The sequence below is a fragment of the Capsicum annuum genome, chromosome 2, assembly GCF_002878395.1.
Source record: "Capsicum annuum cultivar UCD-10X-F1 chromosome 2, UCD10Xv1.1, whole genome shotgun sequence".
Classification (NCBI taxonomy): Eukaryota; Viridiplantae; Streptophyta; class Magnoliopsida; order Solanales; family Solanaceae; genus Capsicum; species Capsicum annuum.
In genome coordinates this window covers 91,568,895-91,593,736 of record NC_061112.1, presented here as the reverse complement: position 1 = coordinate 91,593,736, position 24,842 = coordinate 91,568,895, and the positions used below count along the sequence as shown (strand labels likewise).

Here is a 24,842-nt window from a genome sequence, read left to right as displayed (position 1 = left end):
ACATTCCTTTCAATTCAATAGCATTGACTAGGGGGTCACATGAGTAGGCTGGGCTAAACTGAACGAGTCAAAATAGGCCAAGTTTGGGTGACCATCCTTTTATCCGCTAATTTTGTCACCCTAGCATAGATAAATAAAAGAAATTGCAACAAAAAATGGTCCTATTCAACTCAACTGGTTGACCTGTCTTCCTTCTATGACGGTAATGATGAGACTTCAGCTGAAACACTCTCAAACTTTAGACTGCCAAGGTACGAACCAAATTGCATGTATGATGACAATATGCATATATGCTTTGAGTGTGTTGTGTGAATAAAAGAATAACAGTTCGTTGAATGTCAATGGCCCTAAAATATTACAACATATGACCTTACAAGTGTTAATAGCTCTAAGCACATTGCAAAGAAATGCAACTCCTAGCGAAATGGTGGGAGGGTGTATGCACAAGACCTGCTCTCTTCAATCCGTTTGATCTATAATCTGACAACTGAAACTGCACCAAAAATGACATCTCGAGAAACATATAATGCTCACGATGAGAGGTTGCTTCGCCCAAGATGAGAGATCCTAGTTGAAGGTATTAAAGGTGCTTCCTCATCCACCGTTGGATCTGAAGAACCATTCTTCGTACTGTTTCCCCCAAGATCGGCATTATCATCTGGCAAGTAAAGATCAGATGACATCTTCTCCATCTTAAGCTCCTGTAGAAGGTAAAGTACAGATAAGGCATACTTCCAATAGTACAACAATCTTCCCAAGGAAAATCATAAGAAAGTCGAATCACTCACAATTAACAAAGACGGCAGGGTTGTCAAAGGGAAAAAACTCTTAAGAAGGGCGAGGGTCTATGGGGTTTTATGCGCAAGATGCAGTTCAAGAGTGAGCTTTAGTTAAAAAGGGTGCAAGAAAATAAAAGTATATATGTAGTTCAAGAAAAAGAAAGTAGCAAATGAATTTATAAGGTTCTTCTTAACTAGCATACTTAGTCGTCAATTGTATTTGTTGCTTAGTATTGCTCGATTCAAGATAGAACTCATGGGTGATGAGGTGCACGACTTAGTGCCTGGCCTACACTGAACCACAGCGAATTAGTACCTGGCCTACACTAAACTGCAGCTTATGCGACACAAAGTGTCCTATCTGAGCTTTCTGAACTTCAGGACTTTAAATGATCCTTCGACACACTGAAGACAGACAATATTAACCAATCATGTCACCTTTTTTCCTAATAACGTTGGTTTCCACGCCAAGGCACATATCGTCAAATATTCAATAGTGCACCTCGACTGTTTCACCGGTACTAGGTACTTACTACCTACCACTAATACGTATACTGGAACCCATTGTACCAACATTAAGGCGGATAGGAAAGAAATCACCTAGTGTGTCTTTTGCTTAAATTTGAACTCAGATTTCTCATAGTTTTCACTCAATTGATTGCGATACTATATACCCTTAGATGTGTTGGGTTCGAAATCGTTAGAGCGTCATGCAGAAGCTAATAGTTACAAACCACCGAGATGATAAATCAAATGACAAAAGAAAAACAACTATAAAAAGACACTATGATATGATCTGGGTTTGGACATATTGACGTACATAGGCAAAATCTAATATTATAAAGGAAAAGGAAAACATAAAAACCTATAGAGAGAAAAATCTCTCCATAAACAAGACTCCCTAAAAGACTACATTGTGGATGTTATTGTGTTATGGTTGCAAATACCGGATTTTCAATTTATAAAATTCCAAAAGCTTTCCCCCAAGCAAGAATAAACCAAATATGGAAGAAATATTTTCCTACAAGGAAACCTTTTCCGCCAAGAAAGGTAATTCTAATTGTGGTAGAAAATCAGGTAAAGTAGGAAATTCGGGACAAACCCTAAAGGATGCATGTGATGTAATCAGATATATTTCTTTTCAGGTTCTTTCACTTCAAATATGACGAACACACCAAGCAATTGGGTTAGAAAACCTACCCTTGACCTCTCCACACAAAAAAAACGATAAGGCCTAAAAACAATAGAGCAAGCCAATAGCAATCTTGACCTCAACCAGGAAAAGGCAGGAGGGGGGAGTTGGAGAGCCTGAAGATGTACAGTAAGCTTATCCATTGCTGGTATTAAGTGTTATAAGCGTCTGCCACATTTGAAATATTTATAATGCAGCTCTTCTGTAAGCAGAATTTGTATTGTAAATGCAATAGGATGATAACTGGTTTATATTTCAGTTTTGATGCTTGAAACAAGAAACACCAACTCACTACGAAACAAAAGAAGCATCCAGATATGCCTATGTTCTCTTGAAAAATCAGAAAACGAACCACGAAAACAACAACATACCCAATGTAATCTCACAAGTGGGAAGGACCAGGAAAACAATGGATGAAATAAAATGAAACAGAAAAACAGAAGAAGAAGCCATAGTCTGGAAGTCCTAATGTAATCTGACCTTAGCTGTTCGATCTAAAACAGTATCTACAGGAAGCTGAGATGCTCGTACGTCCTTGATCTTCAAGTAGTTGTACATCACGACACCACATAATGCTAAATAAAAACAAAATTTCATCAATTGGTGCTTATTAGCATAAAGCTCCCATAAATAAGGAATAGTAAGCTTACCTATGGCATAGCCTGTAATGTTAAGAGTGGTAATCGTTGACTCCGGAAATATCAAAGTTGAAAGGGCAATTAATATCCAATCTTTCAAGACACCAGCCACGCGAATAGTTACGGCACCAGTTCTACCAATCACTAAGAAAATTGAGAAATTCAAAGCAAGTGCACAAAGTGCATTCGAAAAGAAAATCCAAAAATTGAATTGGATCTGTGACACTTCCATTTCAGGCTTCTCCAGAAGATACCATGGGATAAAAAGAAAGACAAAGCTGCATAAAAACATAAAAAATGATAAGAAATCAAGACAATATCACTTGCATGAGACTTTAGACATCAGAAGACTGAGATTTGAAATAAACGAAATTACTCTTCACTCATTGCGAACACAGAGTATGTTTGTCTTCGAAGCCAGTAGTTTATAGAAGCTATACCTCACTTTGGAGGAAATTGTAAGCAAATATGTAAAACGGCCACTGCATATCACAGCATACAGATAAACCTTCTATTTCTATCTCAATGTATAGAGGAAATCATTCACATTACAGTTACCAACACGGCCACAATCAAACTACCAAGTAGATATCCACCTTGTAAACATCAACAGCACTTTCTAGACTTCATAAATGCCAAGATAATATGTTTATGCATGGCATGCAGGAAAGATTTATACACAGGATTATATTTTAACAGATACAACAACAACAACAACATACCCAGTGTATTTCATACACTGGGAAGGGTAGAGTATACGCAGACCATACCACTACCACAGGTGAAGTAGAGAGGTTGTTTCCGATAGATCCCCGACTTAGAATTATATTTTAACAGATACTTAACGATAATATCTCTGGTTTCTTAAAAGTATATAATACAAGTTAGGATAGAAGAAACACAACCCTATTGCTGCAAGTCTATCCAACACAACGGATTCAGTTCTAAAGTGAATTAAGCAGTGTGAAACCATATCCTTCTAGAAATAAAGCAAGTAAATATTAGATGCCTTATTTCATCAAATATGTCCTTTAAGTACAATCCCGTGTAGATAATAGAAAACAGATGCGGAATAACAAAAAAGTTAGGAGGACTGCATATGATATATAGACTGGTAAGCATGCCAAGGTCACCCAGAAGCAACACACCCATGCTGTTTGAACCAGAGGATCTATCAACGTTTTTAACTTTGGCGTAGTTTATCAACACATATCTACTTTGGCAACACCAGCAGCAGACAACAGTTCATCATAAAATCCATCAATTCTCTATGAAACAGTTCCATACTCCATCTTTGTGTACAATTGTTTATGCAAATTGTGACAAATGAATGTTTTGGTACAATGTCAAGGTTCAATGTCTCTGTCAAATCTGTCTACGGCAAAACTAAAATAAATAAATAAGTGTATTAGAAGAATCCTTCCTCTAACCGCTTAAGTTTTTACATAATGTGATACATAGTTCAACAGACTTTAGGTGCAGTAGGATGATATGAATGTATCAGCAGTTACTGTAGTCGGAAGCAATCAAGAAGTTACTCCAACCCATTAAAAGATACCAATCTAAAGAAAGGTCCTATACCCTGCTGGAAAGCTGTCCTTTTCCTCCTAATTTAGAGAGTGTGGTAAACATGGGGAAGGCTCGGAATCATTGCCAGCTAAGTTCTAACTCATCATAACCTGAACAAAACACGGGCTTGAACGTAAACAGATAATTCAACCTTAGAATATGGAAGTGGAATACCTGCATGGAGCTATGTAATATAAACTGGTGATAGGATTGAGTGTTAATCCCTTCTTCTGGAGAAGAACTTGAGTTAACACCAGCCTAAGAGCCTCAGCAAATATCCCAGTCACCTGGTAAACTGTACCCACTATGTTGAAGTGAATTTCCCCATAGGAGGATATTACAACACCAATACTGACCAAAAACATGTTCAAGAATACGTCGCATCTTAGTTTGTCAGTTCCACAAATAACAGCCATGACAAAGGTGGCCACCGGCACTGTCATTTCAATACAGAGAAAGCTACATCCATTCAGTAGATTCTCAAGAACAGTAACTTGTAACTAGAAAAGAGTACAGTATACAGACATACTCAGAGCTTTAAGCATTTGGATGAAGGCCACAGAAATGAATAGATATGCGGTGTTGCCAAACCTGTGAGCACAAAATATGCACCTTTCAGAGATAGATAATTTTTACCTCATAGCCTCAACTCATTCATCTTCAATTGTAATTCTCTCCTAGAAATTAAGAACCGCGGAGTGTGAAGAACAAGAAAGTTAAAATCAATTATACTGCCAGCCAAAGAACAATAGATGGCAATTGCACAGGATGATACTTTTTTCTTTTCTTTTTGTCTTCTAACTCAGGGTACAATGGTTATGAAGAGTGATTTGTGGGGCAGGTAGTTCCGTACATTTTTTTGCCCGATACATAATCATACATTTCTTTATCTTTTAGAAAAAGATGCCTTGAAATTGAAAAGATTATTTGCAGGAGAAGATTTAGAAAAAATCAGAGAAAAATATCAAAATTGCAAAGAATAATTATTAAAAGAATAAGAAAATTTCACGTGGATTTTGTATGTTCCCATATGGGCTTGCAGGCTCAGCAGAGATAAGCAGAAAATTCTTGCTGAGGTATGAGGCTGGTATAACCATCTAATAGCAATCTCTAAAAAGGCACAATGACCCACAGATGGAGGTGTCCACCATCTTTATCATCATCCCTATTTCTGGCCTAATACGCTTCTATCTTTATTTTAGTACAGAAACAAGAAGTGCCAAAGAAAGGATCAAGGGAAGCTAACGTATCCACCCACCAACATAAACAAGCAGAAAGGTGTAAGATAATTCTGTAGTATGAAATCAGCTATTACTATTTACACCTACCTGAAATATGAAATGCCTACATTTCTGAAAACAGTTTTGGAAAAGGGCTAAAAGGATACCAAAAAAAGTACTTCTGTCATCAGCAAAATAGAATTAAACAATAACATGTGTTAGTAGATTAATTCCACTTGTATTGATAACAATTGAGCAGGTACGGGACTTTCTTAATTATAACTGTGAATTATTATTAATCATAGCATCCAGGAGATAGCCAGTACACTGTAATTCTCATTTAATTTCTAGGTCACTCTCAGCAGATAAAACAGTTCAGCAATTTCAAGCCAAAGATTCAAAATCTCATTGTACTTAATGTAGAACATTTCCGCTAGTATGAGCATGCCCGTTGTTCTTGTTTTGTGGGAGAAAACATGAAATGTGAGCTCAAGCAACCTCTAAAGGTAAGGAAATATCAATTTTAGGTTTGATCAGACAATGAGAGAAGCTGATCAGCCATGTAAAGAATGGAACAGCAGATACAAAAGCTTTCATAATTAGGGGAAATCTTCAATTAGTTCAGATTCTTGACCTCTGTTTCTGCCAGACCAACCCAGGGTGAAATAGTGATGTATCTACGTATGGAAGATCAATAGTCAAAAGTGTCAAACTTAAAAACAAAACATTGTTAGTAGCACATTATATGAAGCTCTAGATGAATATAAAGAAAAATATAACAAAATCCGTGTAACAGGAATCTACAACAACAACAACATACCCAGTGATTTCCCACCTGGTGGAGGTCTAGGGAGGATAAAATGTACGCAGTCCATACCACTACCTCCGAAGAAGTAGAGAGGCTATTTCCAATAGACCCCGGACGTCTAACAGGAATCTCTCCAATTTAAAACGAATAAATACTAACAAGTCACAATTGATCATGAATGACAGAACCCATAAGAAAAGCCAGTAAGTATTCTAGCTACTCAAAATAGAGAGCTCACCAGAGACTGGCAGCAAAGAAAGCACTGATTGGAATAACACACGTTGCATATCTGAAAATTCAATAATAAATGGAGAAATGAGAAAAAAGATGCGTTTCAGAGTAAAAGCAGTTCAAATCTGCAATTCTCACATTTCAAGGGTCATCTTGACAGGTGACACAACCTGCAGAAGATAATCAAGAATTAAAAGGAAAGCTAGATGATCCTTAATACCAGAATCAAAGCACTAAGATCAGACATGAAAAATTATAATTTGCCAATATAGACAAACTAAAAGATGAACCAAATTCAGAAGTTAAACCCGACAACACACCTGTAATCGTTTAGCACACAGAGACCTACAAGATTCTCAATGGAAGATCGTTTGCATGGCCACGAATGTCTCTCCAAGGCCACATGGCGGTGTAAAGAGGATAAATTTGCAACCGCACAGTACTTTACTCAAACAATTGAATTCATCAACAATGTTAAAGATCATGATGAAGAGTAACTAGGCATGACATTCAAAATAGACCAACAAGATCTCAGATGAATCTAACTTAGCCAAAATCTGTCCAAGAATTTTTCTTCCGAATTAATATACAGCACTAGAAGCCAAAATCTGTCCAAGAATTTTCTATCAAATTAGCATACAGCACTAGAATCTAATGCATGATTTCTTCAGATATTTTTTTTTTAATAGTAATTTCGTCGAATACTGTCACATACTTATTCTGTTCTGATGTTATTTAGTTGAAATTTTTGTATCTATAAATAAACCATGACCATGCAGCTTCCAGCCCCCACCCCACCCCACCCCATACTCCTTTTTGTCCTTTTTATCTGTCATTGAGCTAAAGAAAAAAAAAAAATTGGTTCAAAATAAAATATTTGTCACTTAGGAAAACTAGAAAGACATTAATTATCTTTCTTCCAATGGGGCCCTTACTACTACAATAAGACACACAGTCATTAATAACTCAAAGGGTAATGGTAATTTAGCCAAATACCCCTTACGATTAATGCTATCTATAGTCATCTTAATGTGTGTGTTAAAACCTTAAATGTCAAATAAGAAGTACTGTTAGGTTAATCATTTTTGTCTCTCTCTCTCCAATGCATTTTTGTTGCCTTGCCAGGATAGAAGTGCCTTGCCTAGTGTCTTTTCCGATTAAAAGGTTCATAAATTTTTGTCAAAAGCTAGTTAAAATACTTCGACAAGTTGAAAAACTATTTCCACTAAATATTTTTAGGGATCTAGATAATAAAGGTATATCTATAGCCTGGCAATTGTTTTACTCTGCATTGGCAGTTTGGTAGTCCTAATTAAATCTTATACAAGAATTTCTTCACATCACAACTCACATAATATTGTGCTTTCCTAATACACTTTAGACCTATAACTGGATTATTCCATAAAAAATACGTATGTAGTTTATATATTCCATCCAAAATATACAAGGTATGATTTAACACTAGACTCATTTTAATACTAATCCTTAGATTGGAAATGCAGGGTGGATTAACCAATTCTAGTTCTTATTTATGCTATCTAGCCTAAACACCGTTAAGATCAATCCTAACTTTCAATAACATCATTAACATTTATGGCGATGATTTTTACATTATCATTACATGAGCCAAGGGTCTATTAGAAATATCCTCCCAATCTTCACAAGGTGGGGGGGTAAGGCTTTGTAGATCGAAAACACCTTACTCCACCTACCCCACTTGTGGGATTACACTAGGTATTGTTGACATTAGGAGAATCTGTACGTGAAAATGAAAAATAAAACAAGAAATTTGGCATTTTTCTTTTCATTCCTTTACAAAGCATCATTAAAGACGAAACAATGAAAAAAACAAACTGTCGTTAAGGATAACAACACCATAACCCTTATTTTTGTAGTCTAAAACTTCTTAATAATGGATTACAACCGAAAACTAACAATGGACTTAATAACAAAGACAAGAATTGACCATATTATAAGACTCAATAGATGATAAATTCCCCTCCGAATACAAGAACTACAGTTACCACCTCAATGCCAATAACGAGTTCAAAAAACTCCCTTCTTGCTCAACCTTTTAACACAACTACTTCTTTCTTTTTAAAATTTTTCTGCCCGCAACTTAATTGCTAACAACAGCTCCAAACTGTGTTTATGCAACGGTATTTCTAAGCCAAGGTGCATGATCTTATTCTTCGTTGTTTTAGTTTCATATCCAATGCTTGTGATTCTTTACAAAGATCTTCAAATGCCTTAAACACATTCGATTTTCCCACATCAACATGATCGCGTTGGCGATCTTCTAGTTTCACATCAAAAAAATTATCAATTATTTTTTCAATACATGTGGTACCATAAGAACATGGTTTTCCACTCGAAAAGAGAATAACGTCAACAACCTCTTCGGGTCGAATTGAAAGTTCATTCTTTTTCTTGAACAAGGCCTTTTTTCTTTCCGAGCAAGTAACAGTGTATGCTTGCTCACACTCAATCAATTTCATTACAATCTTTTGCCTACCCTTTTTGGCCATTTTTACATTGCAAAAGCAAATAATTAAAGAAAAAAGCGAGATGGTTTGGCTGAATAATCCAGAGAGGAATTGGTATAGTTCACACACCTACTGCCACTCAAAATCTAAGTAGCACAAACTCTTCACATTTGATGCCACACACGGATAGAATTCTCCAAAAAAATACACTATCTTTAGAGAATCCGACATGCAACCGTTGATATTTTTGAAAAGTCCTAGCAATATTATTCAGCCAAATCATCTAATTTTCTTCTTTATTAATGAACGTTTGCAATGGAAAAGAGAATCGGAAAGGGGAAGCAAAAGATAGAAATGAAGTTGACTGAGTTGGAGGAAGCACACACGATTACTTTCTCGAAAAAGAAAAAACCCTTATTCAAAAGAAGCCAATTGGAGCAGATGCTGATGTTATGCTTTTTTCACCAAGTGAAAAAACATATTCTTATGCGTCCACAAATGTAGAAGAAGTAAATAATAAATTTTTTTTGAAGTGAGACTCAAGATAGCCAACGAGATCATGCTAAGGGCAAATCAAAATGTCTTTAAGGCAATTGAAGATCTCCACAAGGAATGACAACAATTGGACAAATGAGGAAAAAACGAATACTAATATATAAGATCATGCACATCGACAGAGAAACACCGCCAGATAACACATGTTTGAGCAGTGGTTGGCAATCAAGTTACGGAACGAACAAAGTTATAAAAGAAACAAGAAGTTGGGCAAAGGACGAGTTACACGAGATTGATTTAAATGTTGTTTGAGCCAGAAGAGGGGGAGAATGCTTAAACTCATAATTATCATGGAGGTGGTGGTAACTGGAATTTTTGAATTCAGAGGAGACTTTACCAACTATGGAGTTTTTTAATATGGTCAATTCTTGTCTTTGTTATAAAAATCGATAGTTGTTAGTCTCCAATCACTAGTCATTGTCCATTTATCGAAGGTTATAGACCAAGAGAAATAGAAGGTTATTGAGTACTTGTGTTCTTAAGTCAGTATTTTTCATTGTTTCATTTGCAATCTTTAATGATGGTGCCTTATGTTGTCTAGATTAGTAAATCAATTGAAATCTTTTTGTTGAGCAAGCGAAAATTGTGAAAGTGATGGATCAAAGACAACCAGTGTGCACTTATCCCCGTACTCTCTAAGTTCCCATCTCGTGCAAGGTTGGGGCACTTATTTTTTCTCCAAATTTGATTCAAGAAAAAGACCTAGACTATTCTAGCTCAATAAAACCTTATGATATGACTTTACATCGTTGATTAGTACTCCCTCCTTTCCATTTTATGTGTCGTCATTTGACCGGGCACGGAGTTTAAGAAATAAATGATGACATTGTAAAGTTTACAAAATTGCCCCTCTTAAAATTTACTTTTAAATTGTCTTTTCTTATAAAATAGGACCCACTAAGGATAAAATGGGAATGATACCGTTAAATAATTACTAAATAAGAAAAAATGAAATTCTTTTTGGGACGGACTAAAAAGGAAATGGCAACACATAAAATGGGATGGAGGAAGTAACATTTATTGTTACTATTTTAACCTTGATTAGCTTAATTAAAGTTGTTGAGCCAATTACTTCCATTTTTTGACATTTTTACTAGAACGTGTTATTCTCAAGATTTCCTCTTTTAAGTGATGTTGTACGCCCAAACATACTAAATTCACATAGTGCATACATCACAACTCACATAATATTGTGCTTCCTAATACACTTTAGACCTATACTTGGATTATTCCATAAAAATACATGTCTTATATATATCCATCCAAACTTCACAAGGTATGATTTAACACCTGATCCACTTCAATGCTAACCCATATATTGGCAATGCCTGTTGGCTTAACAGATTTTAGTTCTTATTTATGCACTGTTAAGATCAATCCATACTCACAATTGTATCATTAAGCTTTATGGCGATGATTTTTAAATTATCATTACTTGGAACAAGGGTTTATTAAAAATATCCTCACAAAGTAAGGGTAAGGCTTCGTAGTTCGTACATGCCGCCCTCCCCCGATGACCACTTGAGGAATGTAAGATTACATTGGGTTTTGTTGTTGACATTAGGAGAAACTATACGTGTAAATAAGAAATAAAACAAACAATTCAGCATGTTTTTTCATTTCATTAGAAAAAATCATTAAAGACACAACTACATAACCCTTCATTTTGTTGTCTAAAACTTCTAAGTCAAAGGATGACGATGGAAAACTAAAAATGAACTTAATAACAAAGATAAGAATTGACAATATTATAAGACTCGATAGGTGGTAAATTCTCCAAATTCAAGAACTTCAATTACCACCTCAATGATGATAACGAGTTTAAACACTCTCTTCTTTCGGCTCTGAGGGAACATTTAAATTAAACTTGAGCAGCTCGACCTTTAACACAATTACTTCTTTCTTTTTCAACTTTTTCTGTCTGCAACTTAATTGCCATCAGGTGCTTCAACCTGTGTTTATGTGGCGGTATTTATAAGCTAGGGTGCATGATCTTATTCATTAGTATGCATTGCTTTTCTTTCCATCCAACACTTGTAATTCTTTACGGAGATCTTGAAATGTCTTAAACACATTTGATTTTCCCACATAAAGATGATCGCGTTGGCAATTTTCTAGCATCAATTCAAAAAATCTATCAATTATTTTTTCGATATGTGTAGTACCATAGGAGAATGGTATTCCACTCAGTGAAAAGAGGATAACGACAACATCCTCTTCGGGTTGAATTGAAATTTCATCCGCTTTCTTGAACAAGGTCTTTTTCCTTTTCAAGAAAGTAACAGCGTGTGCTTGCTCACACTCAATCAATTTCATTATCTTTTGCCTACCGTTTCTGGTCTATTTTACATTGCAAAAGCAAATAATTAAAGAAGAAAGACGGTTTGGCTAAATAATCTAGAGATGATTACTAGTATAATTCCCACATCTACTGTCACTCAAAATCTAAGTTGCACAGACTCTTCACTTTGATGCCACATGCGGGTCAAATTCTCTAAAAAAAATACACTATTTTTGGAAAATCCGACATGTAGTCATTGACATTTTTGAAGAGTCCTAGCAATATTATTGAGCCAAATCATCTTGTTTTCTTCTTTAATATTGAACTTTTGCAATAGAAAAGGGAGTCGAAAAGGAAAAGCAAAAGATCGAAATGAAATTGATTGAGTTTGAAGAAGCACGCACGGTTACTTTTTCGAAAAGGAAAAAAACATCATTCAAAAAAGTAGATGAACTTTAAACTCGGATTGGAGCGGATGTTGGTGTTATGCTCTTTTCACCAAGTGAAAACCATGTTCTTATGCATCCACAAATATAGAAAGAGTAATTGATAAATTCTTTTGAAGTGAGACTAAAGATCGCTAACGTGATCATGTTGAGGGCAAATCAAAATGTCTTTGAGGCAATTGAAGAACTCCATAAGGAATTATAATAATTAGACAAAGGAGAAAAAAACGAATACTAACGTATAAGATCATGCACATTGGCGGTGAAACACCGCCAGATTAACACATGTTTGACTTGCTGGCAATCAAGTTACGAAACGAACAAAGTTATAAAGTAAACAAGAAGTTGTGTAAAGGACGAGCTACACGAGATTAATTTAAATGTCGCCCAGAGTCGGAAGAGCGGGAGAATTCTTAAACTCATAATTATCATGGAGGTGGTGTTAACTGGAGTTCTTGAATTTGGAGGAGACGTCACCAGCTATGAAATCTTTTAATATGATCAATTCTTGTCCTTGTTATTAAGTCGATAGTTGTTAGTCTCCAATTGCTAATCGGTGTCCAGTTATCGAAGGTTTTAGACAAGAAATATAAGGTTATTGAGTACTTATGTTCTTAAGTCAGTATTTTTCATTGTTTCATCTATAATCATTAATGATGCCTTATGTTGCCTAGATTAGTAAATCAATTAAAATCTTTTTGTTGAGCAAGTGAAAATTGTGAAAGTGATGAATCAAAGACAACCAGTGTGCAATCATCCCCGTACTCTCTAAGTTCCCATCTCACGCAAGGTTGGGCACTCATTTTTTCTCCAAATTTGATTCAAGAAAAAGACCTAGACTATTCTAGCTCAATAAAACCTCGTGATATGATGTTACATCGTTGATTAGTCAGTTATTGTTACTTTTTTTAACCTTAATTAGCTTAATTGAAGTTGTCAACCCAATTACTTCCCTTTTCTGACATCTTTACTAGTTTTCGTGTTACTCTCAAGATTTCCTCTTTTAAGTGATGTTGTATGCCCAGACATACTAAATTTACATAGTGCATACATCACAACTCACATAATATTGTGCTTCCTAATACACTTTAGACCTATAATTAGATTATTCCATAAAAATACATGTCTTTTATATATCCATCCAAACTTCACAAGATATTATGATTTAACACCTGATTCACTTCAATGCTAACCCTAAGATTGCCAATGCATGTTGGCTTAACAAATTTTAGTTCTTATTTATGCACTGATAAGATCGATCCATACTCTCAATTGTATCATTAGGCTTTATGGCAACGATTTCTAAATTAAAATTACTTGAAACAACGGTTTATTAAAAATATCCTCTCAATCTTCACAAAGTAAGGGTAAGGCTTCGTAGTTCGTACATGCCGCCCTCCCCAACCACCACTTGAGGAATGTAAGATTACATTGGGTATTGTTGTTGACATTAGGAGAAACTATACGTGCAAATGAAAAATAAAACAAGTAATTTGGCATGCTTTTTCATTTCACTAGAAAAAATCATTAAAGACAAAAACTACACAACCCTTCATTTTGTTGTCTAAAACTTCGGAATAATGGATGGCGATGGGAAAATAATAATGAACTTAATAACAAAGATAAGAACTGACCATATTATAAGATTCAATAGGTAATAAATTCTCTTCAAAATTCAAGAACTTTAGTTAATACCTCAATGACAATAACGAGTTCAAAAACTCTCTACTTTTGGCTCTGAGGGAACATTTAAATCAAACTTGAGTAGCTCGGCCTTTAACACAGTTACTTCTTTCTTTTTTAACTTTCTCTGCCCGCAACTTTATTGCCAACAGGTACTCCAATCTGTGTTTATGCGGCGGTATTTCTAAGCTAGAGTGCATGATCTTATTCATTAGTATTCGTTGCTTTTCTTTCTCATCCAACGCTTGTAATTCTTTACGGAGATCTTGAAATGCCTTAAACACATTTGATTTTCCCACATAAACATGATCGCGCTGGCAATTTTCTAGTATCAATTCAAAAATTCTATCAATTATTTTTTCGATATGTGTGGTACCATAGGAGCATGGTTTTCCACTCGATGAAAAAAGAATAACGACAACATCCTCTTCGGGTCGAGTTGAAAGGTCATTCGCTTTCTTGAACAAGGTCTTTTTCCTTTTCAAGAAAGTAATAGTGTGTGCTTGCACATACTCAATCAATTTCTTTACAATCTTTTGCCTACCTTTTCTGGTCTATTTTACATTGCAAAAGCAAATAATTAAGGAAGAAAGTATGATGGTTTGGCTGAATAATCCAGAGATGAATATTATTAGTATAATTCACACACCTTCTGCCACTCAAAATCTAAGTTGCACAGACTCTTTACTTTTGATGCCACATGCGGGCCAAATTCTCCTAAAAAATACACTATTTTGGAAAATCTGACATACAGTCGTTGACATTTTTGTAGTCTCCCAGCAATATTATTTCGCCAAATCATCTTGTTTTCTTCTTTAATTATTGAACTTTTGTAATGAAAAAGAGAGTCGGAAAGAAAAAGCAAAAGATCGAAATAAAATTGATTGAGTTTGAAGAAGCACAAATGGTTACTTTCTCGGAAAAGGAAAAAAACCTCATTCAAAAAAAGCAGATGAACTTTAAACTTGAATTGGCGCGGATGTTGGTGTTATGCTCTTTTCACCAAGCGAAAAACCATGTTCTTATGCGTCCACCAATATAGAAAAAACAATTGATAAAATTTTTGAAGTGAGACTAAAAATCACTAACGTGATCATGTTGAGGGCAAATCGAAATGTCTTTGAGGCAATTGAAGATCTCCATGGAATTACACCAATTGGACAAAAAAGAAAAAACGAATATTAACTTAACGTATAAGATCACGCACACCGGCAGAGAAACAACGCCAGATAACACATGTTTGAGCAGTTGTTGGCAATCAAGTTACGAAACGAACAAAGTTATAAAAGAAACAAGAAGTTGTGTAAAGGGCGAGCTACACGAGATTGATCTAAATGTTGCCCGGAGCCAGAAGAGGGGGCGAATTCTTAAACTCATAATTATCATGGAGGAGGTGGTAATTGGAGTTCCTGAATTTGGAGGAGATTTTACAAGCTATGGAGTCTCTTTTAATATGGTCAATTCTTGTCTTTGTTATTAAGTCGATAGTTGTTAGTCTCCAATCGCTAGTGGTTGTCCATTTATCGAAGGTTTTAAACCAAGAAATAGAAGGTTATCGAGTACTTGTGTTCTTAAGTCGGTATGTTCCATTGTTTCATCTGTAACCTTTAATGATGCCTTCTGTTGGCTAGATTAGTAAATCAATTGAAATCTTTTTGTTGAGCAAGTGAAAATTGTGAAAGTGATGGATCAAAGACAACCAGTGTGCACTCATCCCCGTACTCTCTAAGTTCCCATCACGCATAAGGTTGGGGCACCCATTTTTTCTCCAAATTTGATTCAAGAAAAAGACCTAGACTATTCTAGCTCAATAAAACCTCATGATATGATATTACATCATTGATTAGTAACACTTATTGTTAATTTTTTACCTTGATTAGCTTAATTGAAGTTGTTGAGCCAATTACTTCCCTTTTCTGACATCTTTACTAGTTTTCGTGTTATTCTCAAGATTTCCTTTTTTCAGTGATGTTGTATGCCCAGACATACTAAATCACATAGTGCATACATCACAACTCACATAATATTGTGCTTCCTAATACACTTTCGACCTATAATTAGATTATTCCATAAAAATACATGTCTTATATATATCCATCCAAACTTCACAAGGTATGATTTAACACCTGATCCACTTCAATGCTAATCCTTAGATTGACAATGCCTGCTGGCTTAACAAATTTAGTTCCTTATTTATGCACTGTTAAGATCGATCCATACTCTCAATTGTATCATTAAACTTTATGGCGATGATTTTTAAATTATCATTACTTGAAACAAGGGTTTATTAAAAATATCCTCTCAATCTTCACAAAGTAAGGGTAAGGTTTAGTAGTCGGTACATGTCGCCCTCCCTCGACCACCACTTGAGGAATGTATGATTACATTGGGTATTGTTGTTGACATTAGAAGAAACTATACATGTAAATGAAAAATAAAACAACAAGCAATTTGGCATGTTTTTTCATTTCATTATAAAAAATCATTAAAGACAACAACTAGATAACCCTTCATTTTGTTGTCTAAAACTTCTGAATAATGGATGACGACGGAAAATTAATAATGAACTTAATAACAAAGATAAGAATTGACCATATTATAAGACTCGATAGGTGGTAAATTCTCCAAATTCAAGAACTTCAATTATCACCTCAATGATAATAACGAGTTTAAGCACTCTCTTCTTTTGACTCTGAGGGAACATTTAAATCAAACTTGAGCAGCTCGGCCTTTAACACAATTACTTCTTTCTTTTTTAACTTTTTCTGCCCGCAACTTAATTGCCAACAGGTGCTCCAACCGGTGTTTATGTGACAGTATTTCTAAGTTAGGGTGCATGATCTTATTTCTTAGTATTCGTTGTTTTTCTTTCTCATCCAACACCAGTAATTCTTTACGGAGATATTCAAATGCCTTAAACATATTTGATTTTCCCACATAAACATGAACGCGTTGGCATTTTTCTAGCATCAATTCAAAAAATTTATCAATTATTTTTTCGATACATGTGGTACCATGGGAGCATGGTTTTCCACTCGGTGAAAAGAGAATAACGCTAACATCCTCTTCGGGTCAAGTTAAAAGTTCATTCGCTTTCTTGAACAAGGTCTTTTTTCTTTTCGAGAAAGTAACAGTATGTGGTTGCTCACACTCAATCAATTTTATTACAATCTTTTGCCTACCCTTTCTGGTCTATTTTACATGGCAAAAGCAAATAATTAAAGAAGAAAGTTAGACAGTTTAGCTGAATAATTCAGAGATGATTACTGGTATAATTAACACACCTACTGCAACTCAAAATCTAAGTTGCACAGACTCTTCACTTTTGCTGCCACACGCGGGTCAAATTCTCCAAAAAAAAATACACTATTTTGGGAAAATTCAACATGCAGTCATTGACATTTTTGAAGAGTCCTAGCAATATTATTCAGCCAAATCATCTTGTTTTCTTCTTTAATTATTGCACTTTTGCAATGGAAAAGAAAGTCAGAAAAGAAAAGCAAAAGATTGAAATGAAATTGATTGAGTTTGAAGAAGCACGCACAGTTACTTTCTCGAAAAGGAAAAAAACCTCATTCAAAAAAGCAGATGAACTTTAAACTCGGATTGGAGCAAATGTTGGTGGTGTTATGCTCTTTTCAACAAGTGAAAAACCACGTTCTTATGCGTCCACAAATATAGAAAAAGTAATTGATAAATTCTTTTGATGTGAGACTAAAGATAGCTAACGTGATAATGTTGAAGGCAAATCAAAATCAAAATGTCTCTGAGGCAATTAAAGATCTCCATAAGGAATTACAACAATTGGACAAAAGAGAAAAAAATGAATACTAACGTATAAGATCATGCACACTGGCGGTGAAACACCGCCAGCTAACAGATGTTTGAGCAATTGCTGGCAATCAAGTTACGGAACGAACGAAGTTATAAAAGAAACAAGAAGTTGTGTAAAGGGGAAATTGTCCAAGTCTACGTAAGGAAACCAATTACCCATCCCTTTTTTTATGTGGGACTCTTAACACTCCCCCGCATGCCCAGACCGTGTGAACAATATAATATGGGGGGCCAATATCTATAAACAAAGAATGGGACGGACCTGACGCTGATACTATGTAAAGAATGGATCTTGAGTCAAACTCAACCCCAAAAGCTAGCTTTTGGGGGGAAGATTGCCAATTCCATATAAGGATATCAACTATCCATCTCTTTTTTGATGTGGGACTCTTAGCTCTCCCCCGCACGCCCAGATCTAGTTAATTGAAGCGTAGACAATATATTTTGGGGGCCCAACATTGATGAACAAAGATTGTGATGGACTTGACTCTATACCATTTAAAGAATGGATCTAGGGCCAAACTCAACTCAAAGGCTAGCTCATGAGGGAAGGATTATCCAAATCCATATAAGAAGACCAACTACCCATCCATTTTTCGATGAGGGACTCCTAGCACTCCCCCACATGGGCAGATCTAATTAACTAGAGCATGGACAATATATTATAGGGGCCCAATATCAAAGATCAAAAATTGGGATGGGCGTAGCTTTGATACCATGTAAATAATAGATCTTAGGCCCAAAGCTAGCTTATGAGGGGAGGATTGCTCAAAGTCCATATGAGGAAATCAATTACCCATCCTTTTTTCGATGTGAAACTCTTAACACCAGGAGGTCTAGTGTCTTCCTAAACCCCAACTAGGGCCACTGTGAGTCGATTTCGCATGCATCTCCACGCAACGCCTAGGATGTCGTCACCTTCAGCGAGATTTGACCACGTGCTAGCACGTAAGCCTGCTCCGACTAGTTTTTTGGTAGCTCTCTTGTTTAAGATCTACACGTGTCTTGATTTTGAGATGACCCATATATTTTATAGCAGTTTTCAAAAATCTTTCCAGCAACAAATCGTCTTCTTGGCGACGTTTACTACTTTTTCAACCATTCTTTCCATTTGTTCTTTTTCAAGTGAGATCCCCCAAACGCCTCTACCAGTCCTTACTAATTTTCTTACAGATATCTTCACTAAGTCTCTCACTAGTCCTCATATTAATTAAATCTATAATAAGCTCAGTACAAGTGACATGCATGCATCAGCTTGAGGAGGAGGGTTAGAATTGGAGTATGAACATAAATAATTCATAGAATCTTACTTGGAAAAGGGTTTTAATATAGTGTCCGAATTGAAAGGGGATTGAAATGTACTGTCTATAAATAAAGACTCAGTGTAATATGTAGATACACAATTCAATAAAATCTACTCTTATATTTCTCAAAATACTGCCTAGCAATCTCAAAATAGCAACCATTTTGACAACAGTGTCAACAATAATTAGAGTAGCAAGAAGTTATCATCCAAAAGGCAAATATGAGAAAAGAGTAATAGAAAAATGTCAATGTAATCCAATAATTCTTAACTACCATACCTTGAAGACACAGATAAGAAAGAAAGCCACTAAGCCTGAAAAGCCCATATGTATCATGGTAAGTGTAATTGGAAATGGGAAATTGAAATACTTTGGAGAAAGTACCCACTGCAAAAGCATAAACAAATGGCAAAAAAAAAAATCATTAGTTTGTATTGATGATATTGAAAAGTAAAGGAATTACACCTAAGTCATAGATTAAATGTATCCAATAGAAACTTCTCCAAAGCTTACAATGCACAAATACAGACGGTAAAAAAAAGAAACACCCCACTCCTACCAAGACAAGTGTCACTTTGTTTTTTGAAGAAGTAAGATGTTTCATTAAAAAGGAATCAAGTAAATGCATAATTATAGGGGCATAACCACCAGTATTATCAAAAGCAAAAGAGCTCCTAAGTCCATTGGGGCTTTACACGCAAATAAAACATGCATTTAAATGAAAAAAAAGGTACAAAGGAAAAAGATAATATATATATATATAAGCATAATGACAAATATATAAACAAAGAAATTGAAAAAATTTACGATAAAGTGAAAATATCAAGCTTAAGCATGCTTTACACACATTTTGAGCCTCGCTTGCACATTAAGGGAAGCAAAGTGCTCCATTTGTTTTGAAACTCGCCTGCACATTAAGCGAAGCAAAGTGCTTTATATGTTTTGAGCCTCGCTTCAAGGCTTAAGCGTGCTTTAAGCACGTTTTGACAACACAGACAACCACAAGTAGGCAAAAATAACAACAACAACAAACCCAGTGTATTCCTACCTAGTGGGGTCTGGGGGGGGTAAGATGTACGCAGTCCATACCTCTACCCCTAAAGAAGTAGAAAGGTTGTTTCCGATAGACCCCCGGCTCAAGGCACGAGATACCACACAAACACATAGTAAAGCACAGAAGCAGATTACATAACATAAATACGGCACCCATAAGTAATATAAATCAGAGGAAAGCAGAGGAAAGCACACAGATTCGTAATAAAACATGGAACACGGAATCATAACAGAAATAAAACCCCCACCAAGTAATTCCCTACACTAGTGACCCAAACTGGCCCTAATCCTCCGCCCTAATTCGCGTCCTCCAGACCTTCCTACAAGTAGGCAAAAATAAATAAAAAAAATTGTTTTGGTTCCCTCTAAATCTAGAGTACTAATGAAATCCAAAAATTATGGAGTAGAAGGCATCAAATAAATACCACTTTATTTTTAGTTGTGGAGTAGAAGGAAAGATACAAACCAATCACTAGGATATGTCTTTAACAAATGAAGTTTGTAAGACAAGCCCTATTGTGTGTCACTCCTATAATGCATGATATTGGAAAAGCCAAGACACTAGTATGCTAATGTGGCAAGGGCACGTCGGAGTGAGGAAGTGGCAATTTGAAACATGTGCGCCTTATTCTACAGAACCAATATAGATTCATAGTTTATACATCACAAACAACAACAAACCCAGTGTAATCCCATAAAGTGGGGTCCAGGGAGGTAACATGTACGCAGTCCATACTGCTACCTCCGAAGTAGATAGGTTGTTTCCGATAGACCCGCGGCTCAAGATAAAGGATAGTAAACAAGAGCGTAATGAAACATGAAGCAAGATGGATGGCATAACATAAATAAGGAATAAGACATAATAAAATAAAAATCAGAGCAATACGACATAAGATAAATAAGCGCAATATGGAATAAGAGATAAGAAATAGGACATCTGAAATAGGACACCCACCTAGTAGCAACATATACTCAGACCAAAGACACCCATCACACCCAAACCCTCCTGACTAGGGGCTCCTACCTATGGACACAATCCTAGGATTACTAACCAAGCTATACATGAGCTCTTCTAACTACTTGCTACAACCAACGCACTCATCCTAGCCTTCTACCCTCATCCGCGACCTCCACACCTTCCTATCTAGGGTCATGCCCTCAGTAAGCTGAAGCTGCTCCATGTCATGTCTAATCACTTCCCTCCAATATTTGTTTGACCTACCTTCTATTACCAAATGGGACCACATTTGAATTAACAATACATAACGGTCACATCATTGGCTTTCAAATCTCCCTCATTATTTATTGCATTTTTATTCCCAAGATACCTCATGTGAGAGCTTTGCTCGCACTAACATCAACTTCGGATAATTTCTCAAATGAAAAACAGTGGTTCCTCATCCAGTTCCCTTCATGTTGTTTGGTTATTTAAATGGGAAATAATGAAATTTGTGTCCTTTGTCCCGTTTGGAATGGCTACGAAAGCTCGTTTTGGACTACTAGCAAATGGTTGCATGTTTTTACTACCTTACTTCTTTTAGCATCATAAGAATAGCAATAGGACTGAAAGTTGCGGATATTATCGTTTGACCCCGACCAGTATAATTGATATCATTTACTAATATTTTTACATAGATTGAAGCCATTGGAGGCTATTTGGTTGGTGTTCCACGCATTAATAGGTTGGAGAACTTGTCATCGGCGAGATAAGTGAGGCTTTAAGCTTTCAGTGCTTGCTTATCAAATATTGTTTTAAAATTGTGTTTTTGCCTGCCCGGTCCATGTGTTGGGACAAGAGTGTGCTTGCCAGAACTGGTACAAGGCCGGACGCATATACTTTATGTTCAAGAATACAAAAATTTCCTTTATAAAATATTTTGTGATGTGATGCATTTGTGTGCTATGAGATTGGAGCATTGTGTATGCTTCTTGGTTTTAATGGGGCAGTGTGTATGCTTCCCTTGAGCATTGTGTATGCTTTCCTTGAGCATTGTGTATGCTTCTTGATTTGATATGGAACATTGTGTATGCTTCCCTGAGTATTGTGTATACTATTGATATGCGTTCGGTACATTGTGTATGTTGCCTGGAACTCCTGGTGTTGGTTAATTACTTAATTATAAATTATGACAAGTACTTGGTGTAAATTGTATTGAGATATGTGGTGCTTGATAAAGGATTGTTAGGCCTCATTGGTCACCTTATTATGATATAATTTCTATGTGTAATGACTTTAGGTTCTTGGTGCTGCTGTATTTTCTAATATTTGTTCCAGGAGTACTTAAAGTAGCTGGCTGATGATCTTACTGAGTTATATTTATATATAGTTCACTCCTTACTTGCATACCTGCAGATACGGTTGCAGAGAGAGGCTCGTGGCTGACTGTCTTTACGTGTGAATTTTGTCGCTGAGGTGAGCCTTTGCATTGTTCGTGAAGGCTGTCATTCATCTTTGGTTATTTTTAGCTTGTATTTCCTTTCGTTGGGTTTGCATGCTCAGAAGTTGAACTCATGTAACTCTGTTTAGATGCTCCATGAACTTAGTGTGGAACTTGGGTTAGAGATTTGTTATCTAAACTATTGTCGTTTTCATAAATCGCTATGCGGTATCTTGTTGGATAATTACCCTGCGTTAATGATTATTTCGTGTATGTGGAGTTTTATATGTTTTCATCTCAGTGTTTGTAGATATTGTGAATGTATAGAAAATTGGCTCTCCCGACAAGTGGTGTTGACGGGAGCCAGTCACACCTAGGGGTTATTTTGGGACGTGACAGCTTGACACTTTGGTTGTTCTTCTCAGAGATGTCTGAACCGCAGATTAAATCTAATTATAGTTTTCTTTTTTCCCTTTTGTATTTTATTTCTTTTATATATGAGGTTGCTTAAATGCCTTGAAGCTATAGATATTAATGTATTCTAGCTGACAAAGAATTATTCATGAATCCAATGAAGTTGAAAACAATCACGAAAGACTTGGAAAAAGGCACATACCTTGTTATACAAAATAACTCCTGATGAAAGCACAATATAGACAAAGAGATAAAAGTAAGTCAATAAAAGTTGTTTGCTGATCATTATTGCAAGTCACGTGGTGATCCAAGTAGCTCCACCTCCCTATATTACAATGAAATTCCTCAAATCCAAAAATCAATCAACTCAAATCCATGAGATTTGTGTAGGTACGAGGTGAAAATTCAGTTCAACGGCTGTATTCATTCCTTAAAGATGATCAGAATGCACCAGCTTTGGTTTAGCATATGCCATCATAGAAACATGGGCTGATAAAATCTGGAGATAAATGTGTCACATATCAAATTTACAAATATCACAAGGAATCTTTATTAGCTAACGACACTATCAAAACAACCTGATAAATCAAAATTCAAAGTAAGCACTAAAACAGGCAAACTGGACTATTTGGACTTTCAAAAAAGACGTATATAACGTTGAAAATATAATTATTTTTTTTTCGAGAATGAGAAAATATAAATTTTAACAGCATGTAATTCCATGAAAAGGTAAAAAGCCTGCTGCAAGACAACTTATTAAATATGCATGCATAGTTACCTAATGCATGCATGAGATATTGCAGATGGCAAATACAACTTGGCAATCCATCAGATGCAAATTATAAGACTATCTGGCTAAGAAGGGGACTCCATAAGAAGATCCGGAAGAAGCTAATGTTTAGGAACAAATTGGGTTTAAGAAATAGGGTTCTCGATTTGCCAATCTACACCCTGCAATTAACGCAAAACTTACCAAACGAACTTGCTACGGAACATTTCAAAAAGCTCACATTCCGCAAATTTTCTTTTACCTTATTGTAGAATTAACAGAGTTGGACAAATTTCTAATTGGGATATCTGGTAACAAAGTAAGCAATAAATTATCACTCCTAAGTCATGAACGATCAAATTTTCTTGTTGATCATTGCAGAAACGAAAAGCAATATAAGCGAATTCAAAAAAATGCAACCAGTAACAAACAAAACTGAAAAAGAAGAAAAAAAAACAAATACCATAGAAAAACATATGAACAGCAAAACTAAACGAAGCCGCGTAAGGATGTGTTGTGAGCGAGCAAAACAAGCTACTACTACGAACAATAACAATAATAAAACAGAAAAAAAAAAAAGAGAAAGTAGTGATGATACAAGGAACATCGACACACGAAAATTAAGGCTGAAATAGTTGATTAGCGCAAAAGGAGAAAAAACATACACACACATATGTCTTATACACACAGGCGTTCAGATTAAGAATGCATACCGACAATGGAAACAAGGAGAAAGAAGTGGAAATGGTGAGATGGAGATCGGCTTCCGGCGAGATTGCCGATGATTTGTCGCCGTTGGATCTGATTGAATACTCTCTCGATTGCTCTGTTTGCCCTAGCAAAACGATTACCAGCTCCGTGTTCAGTATTCACAGTGATTGTGTGACCTGGATAACCAAGAGGGGATGCACAAGGATTGGGAAGAGGTGCAAGTGACTACCGACGGTCCTACAAATTAATTATACTCACTCCCTTCCAAAATAGTTGTCAAGTTTCGTTACCAAAGTCAATTTCATTAATTTTTAAATTTAAATTAGATTATATTAACTTAATATTTTAAAATTTAGAATTTAAGTATTCAACAATATAAAAAAATCATACTATTTTATTTTACTTGATTTTTATTAACTTAACGTATAGCTTGAAAAACTCTTATTAGATATTTATTTTATTAAATTAACTTTATTAATAATATTTTAAAC

At 35.6% G+C, this 24,842-nt stretch overlaps 1 protein-coding gene across 4 annotated transcripts; it reads right to left on the bottom strand.

Moving 5' to 3' along the window:
* Positions 1 to 237: 237 nt before the first annotated feature.
* On the bottom strand, positions 238 to 24,584 carry LOC107858756 (probable sugar phosphate/phosphate translocator At3g17430). 4 transcript variants are annotated; one of them, XM_016703531.2, is made up of 10 exons: positions 24,354 to 24,584; positions 23,074 to 23,370; positions 19,306 to 19,413; positions 6,576 to 6,607; positions 6,445 to 6,495; positions 4,708 to 4,769; positions 4,353 to 4,614; positions 2,622 to 2,887; positions 2,452 to 2,546; positions 238 to 701 (listed from the first exon to the last, which is right to left on the bottom strand). In XM_016703531.2, exons 2-10 carry the CDS (start codon positions 23,155 to 23,157, stop codon positions 531 to 533), a joined length of 1,131 nt encoding a protein of 376 aa, XP_016559017.1. In that variant the 5' UTR covers positions 23,158 to 23,370; positions 24,354 to 24,584; the 3' UTR covers positions 238 to 530. The 4 variants fall into 4 exon arrangements, with proteins under 4 accessions (XP_016559017.1, XP_047262365.1, XP_047262366.1 ...); XM_047406409.1 differs by lacking the exon at positions 24,354 to 24,584 and adding an exon at positions 6,033 to 6,075 and having other exon boundaries at positions 23,074 to 23,369; XM_047406410.1 differs by lacking the exons at positions 23,074 to 23,370; positions 24,354 to 24,584 and adding exons at positions 6,033 to 6,075; positions 6,758 to 6,879.
* Between the last annotated feature and the right edge of the window lie 258 nt (positions 24,585 to 24,842).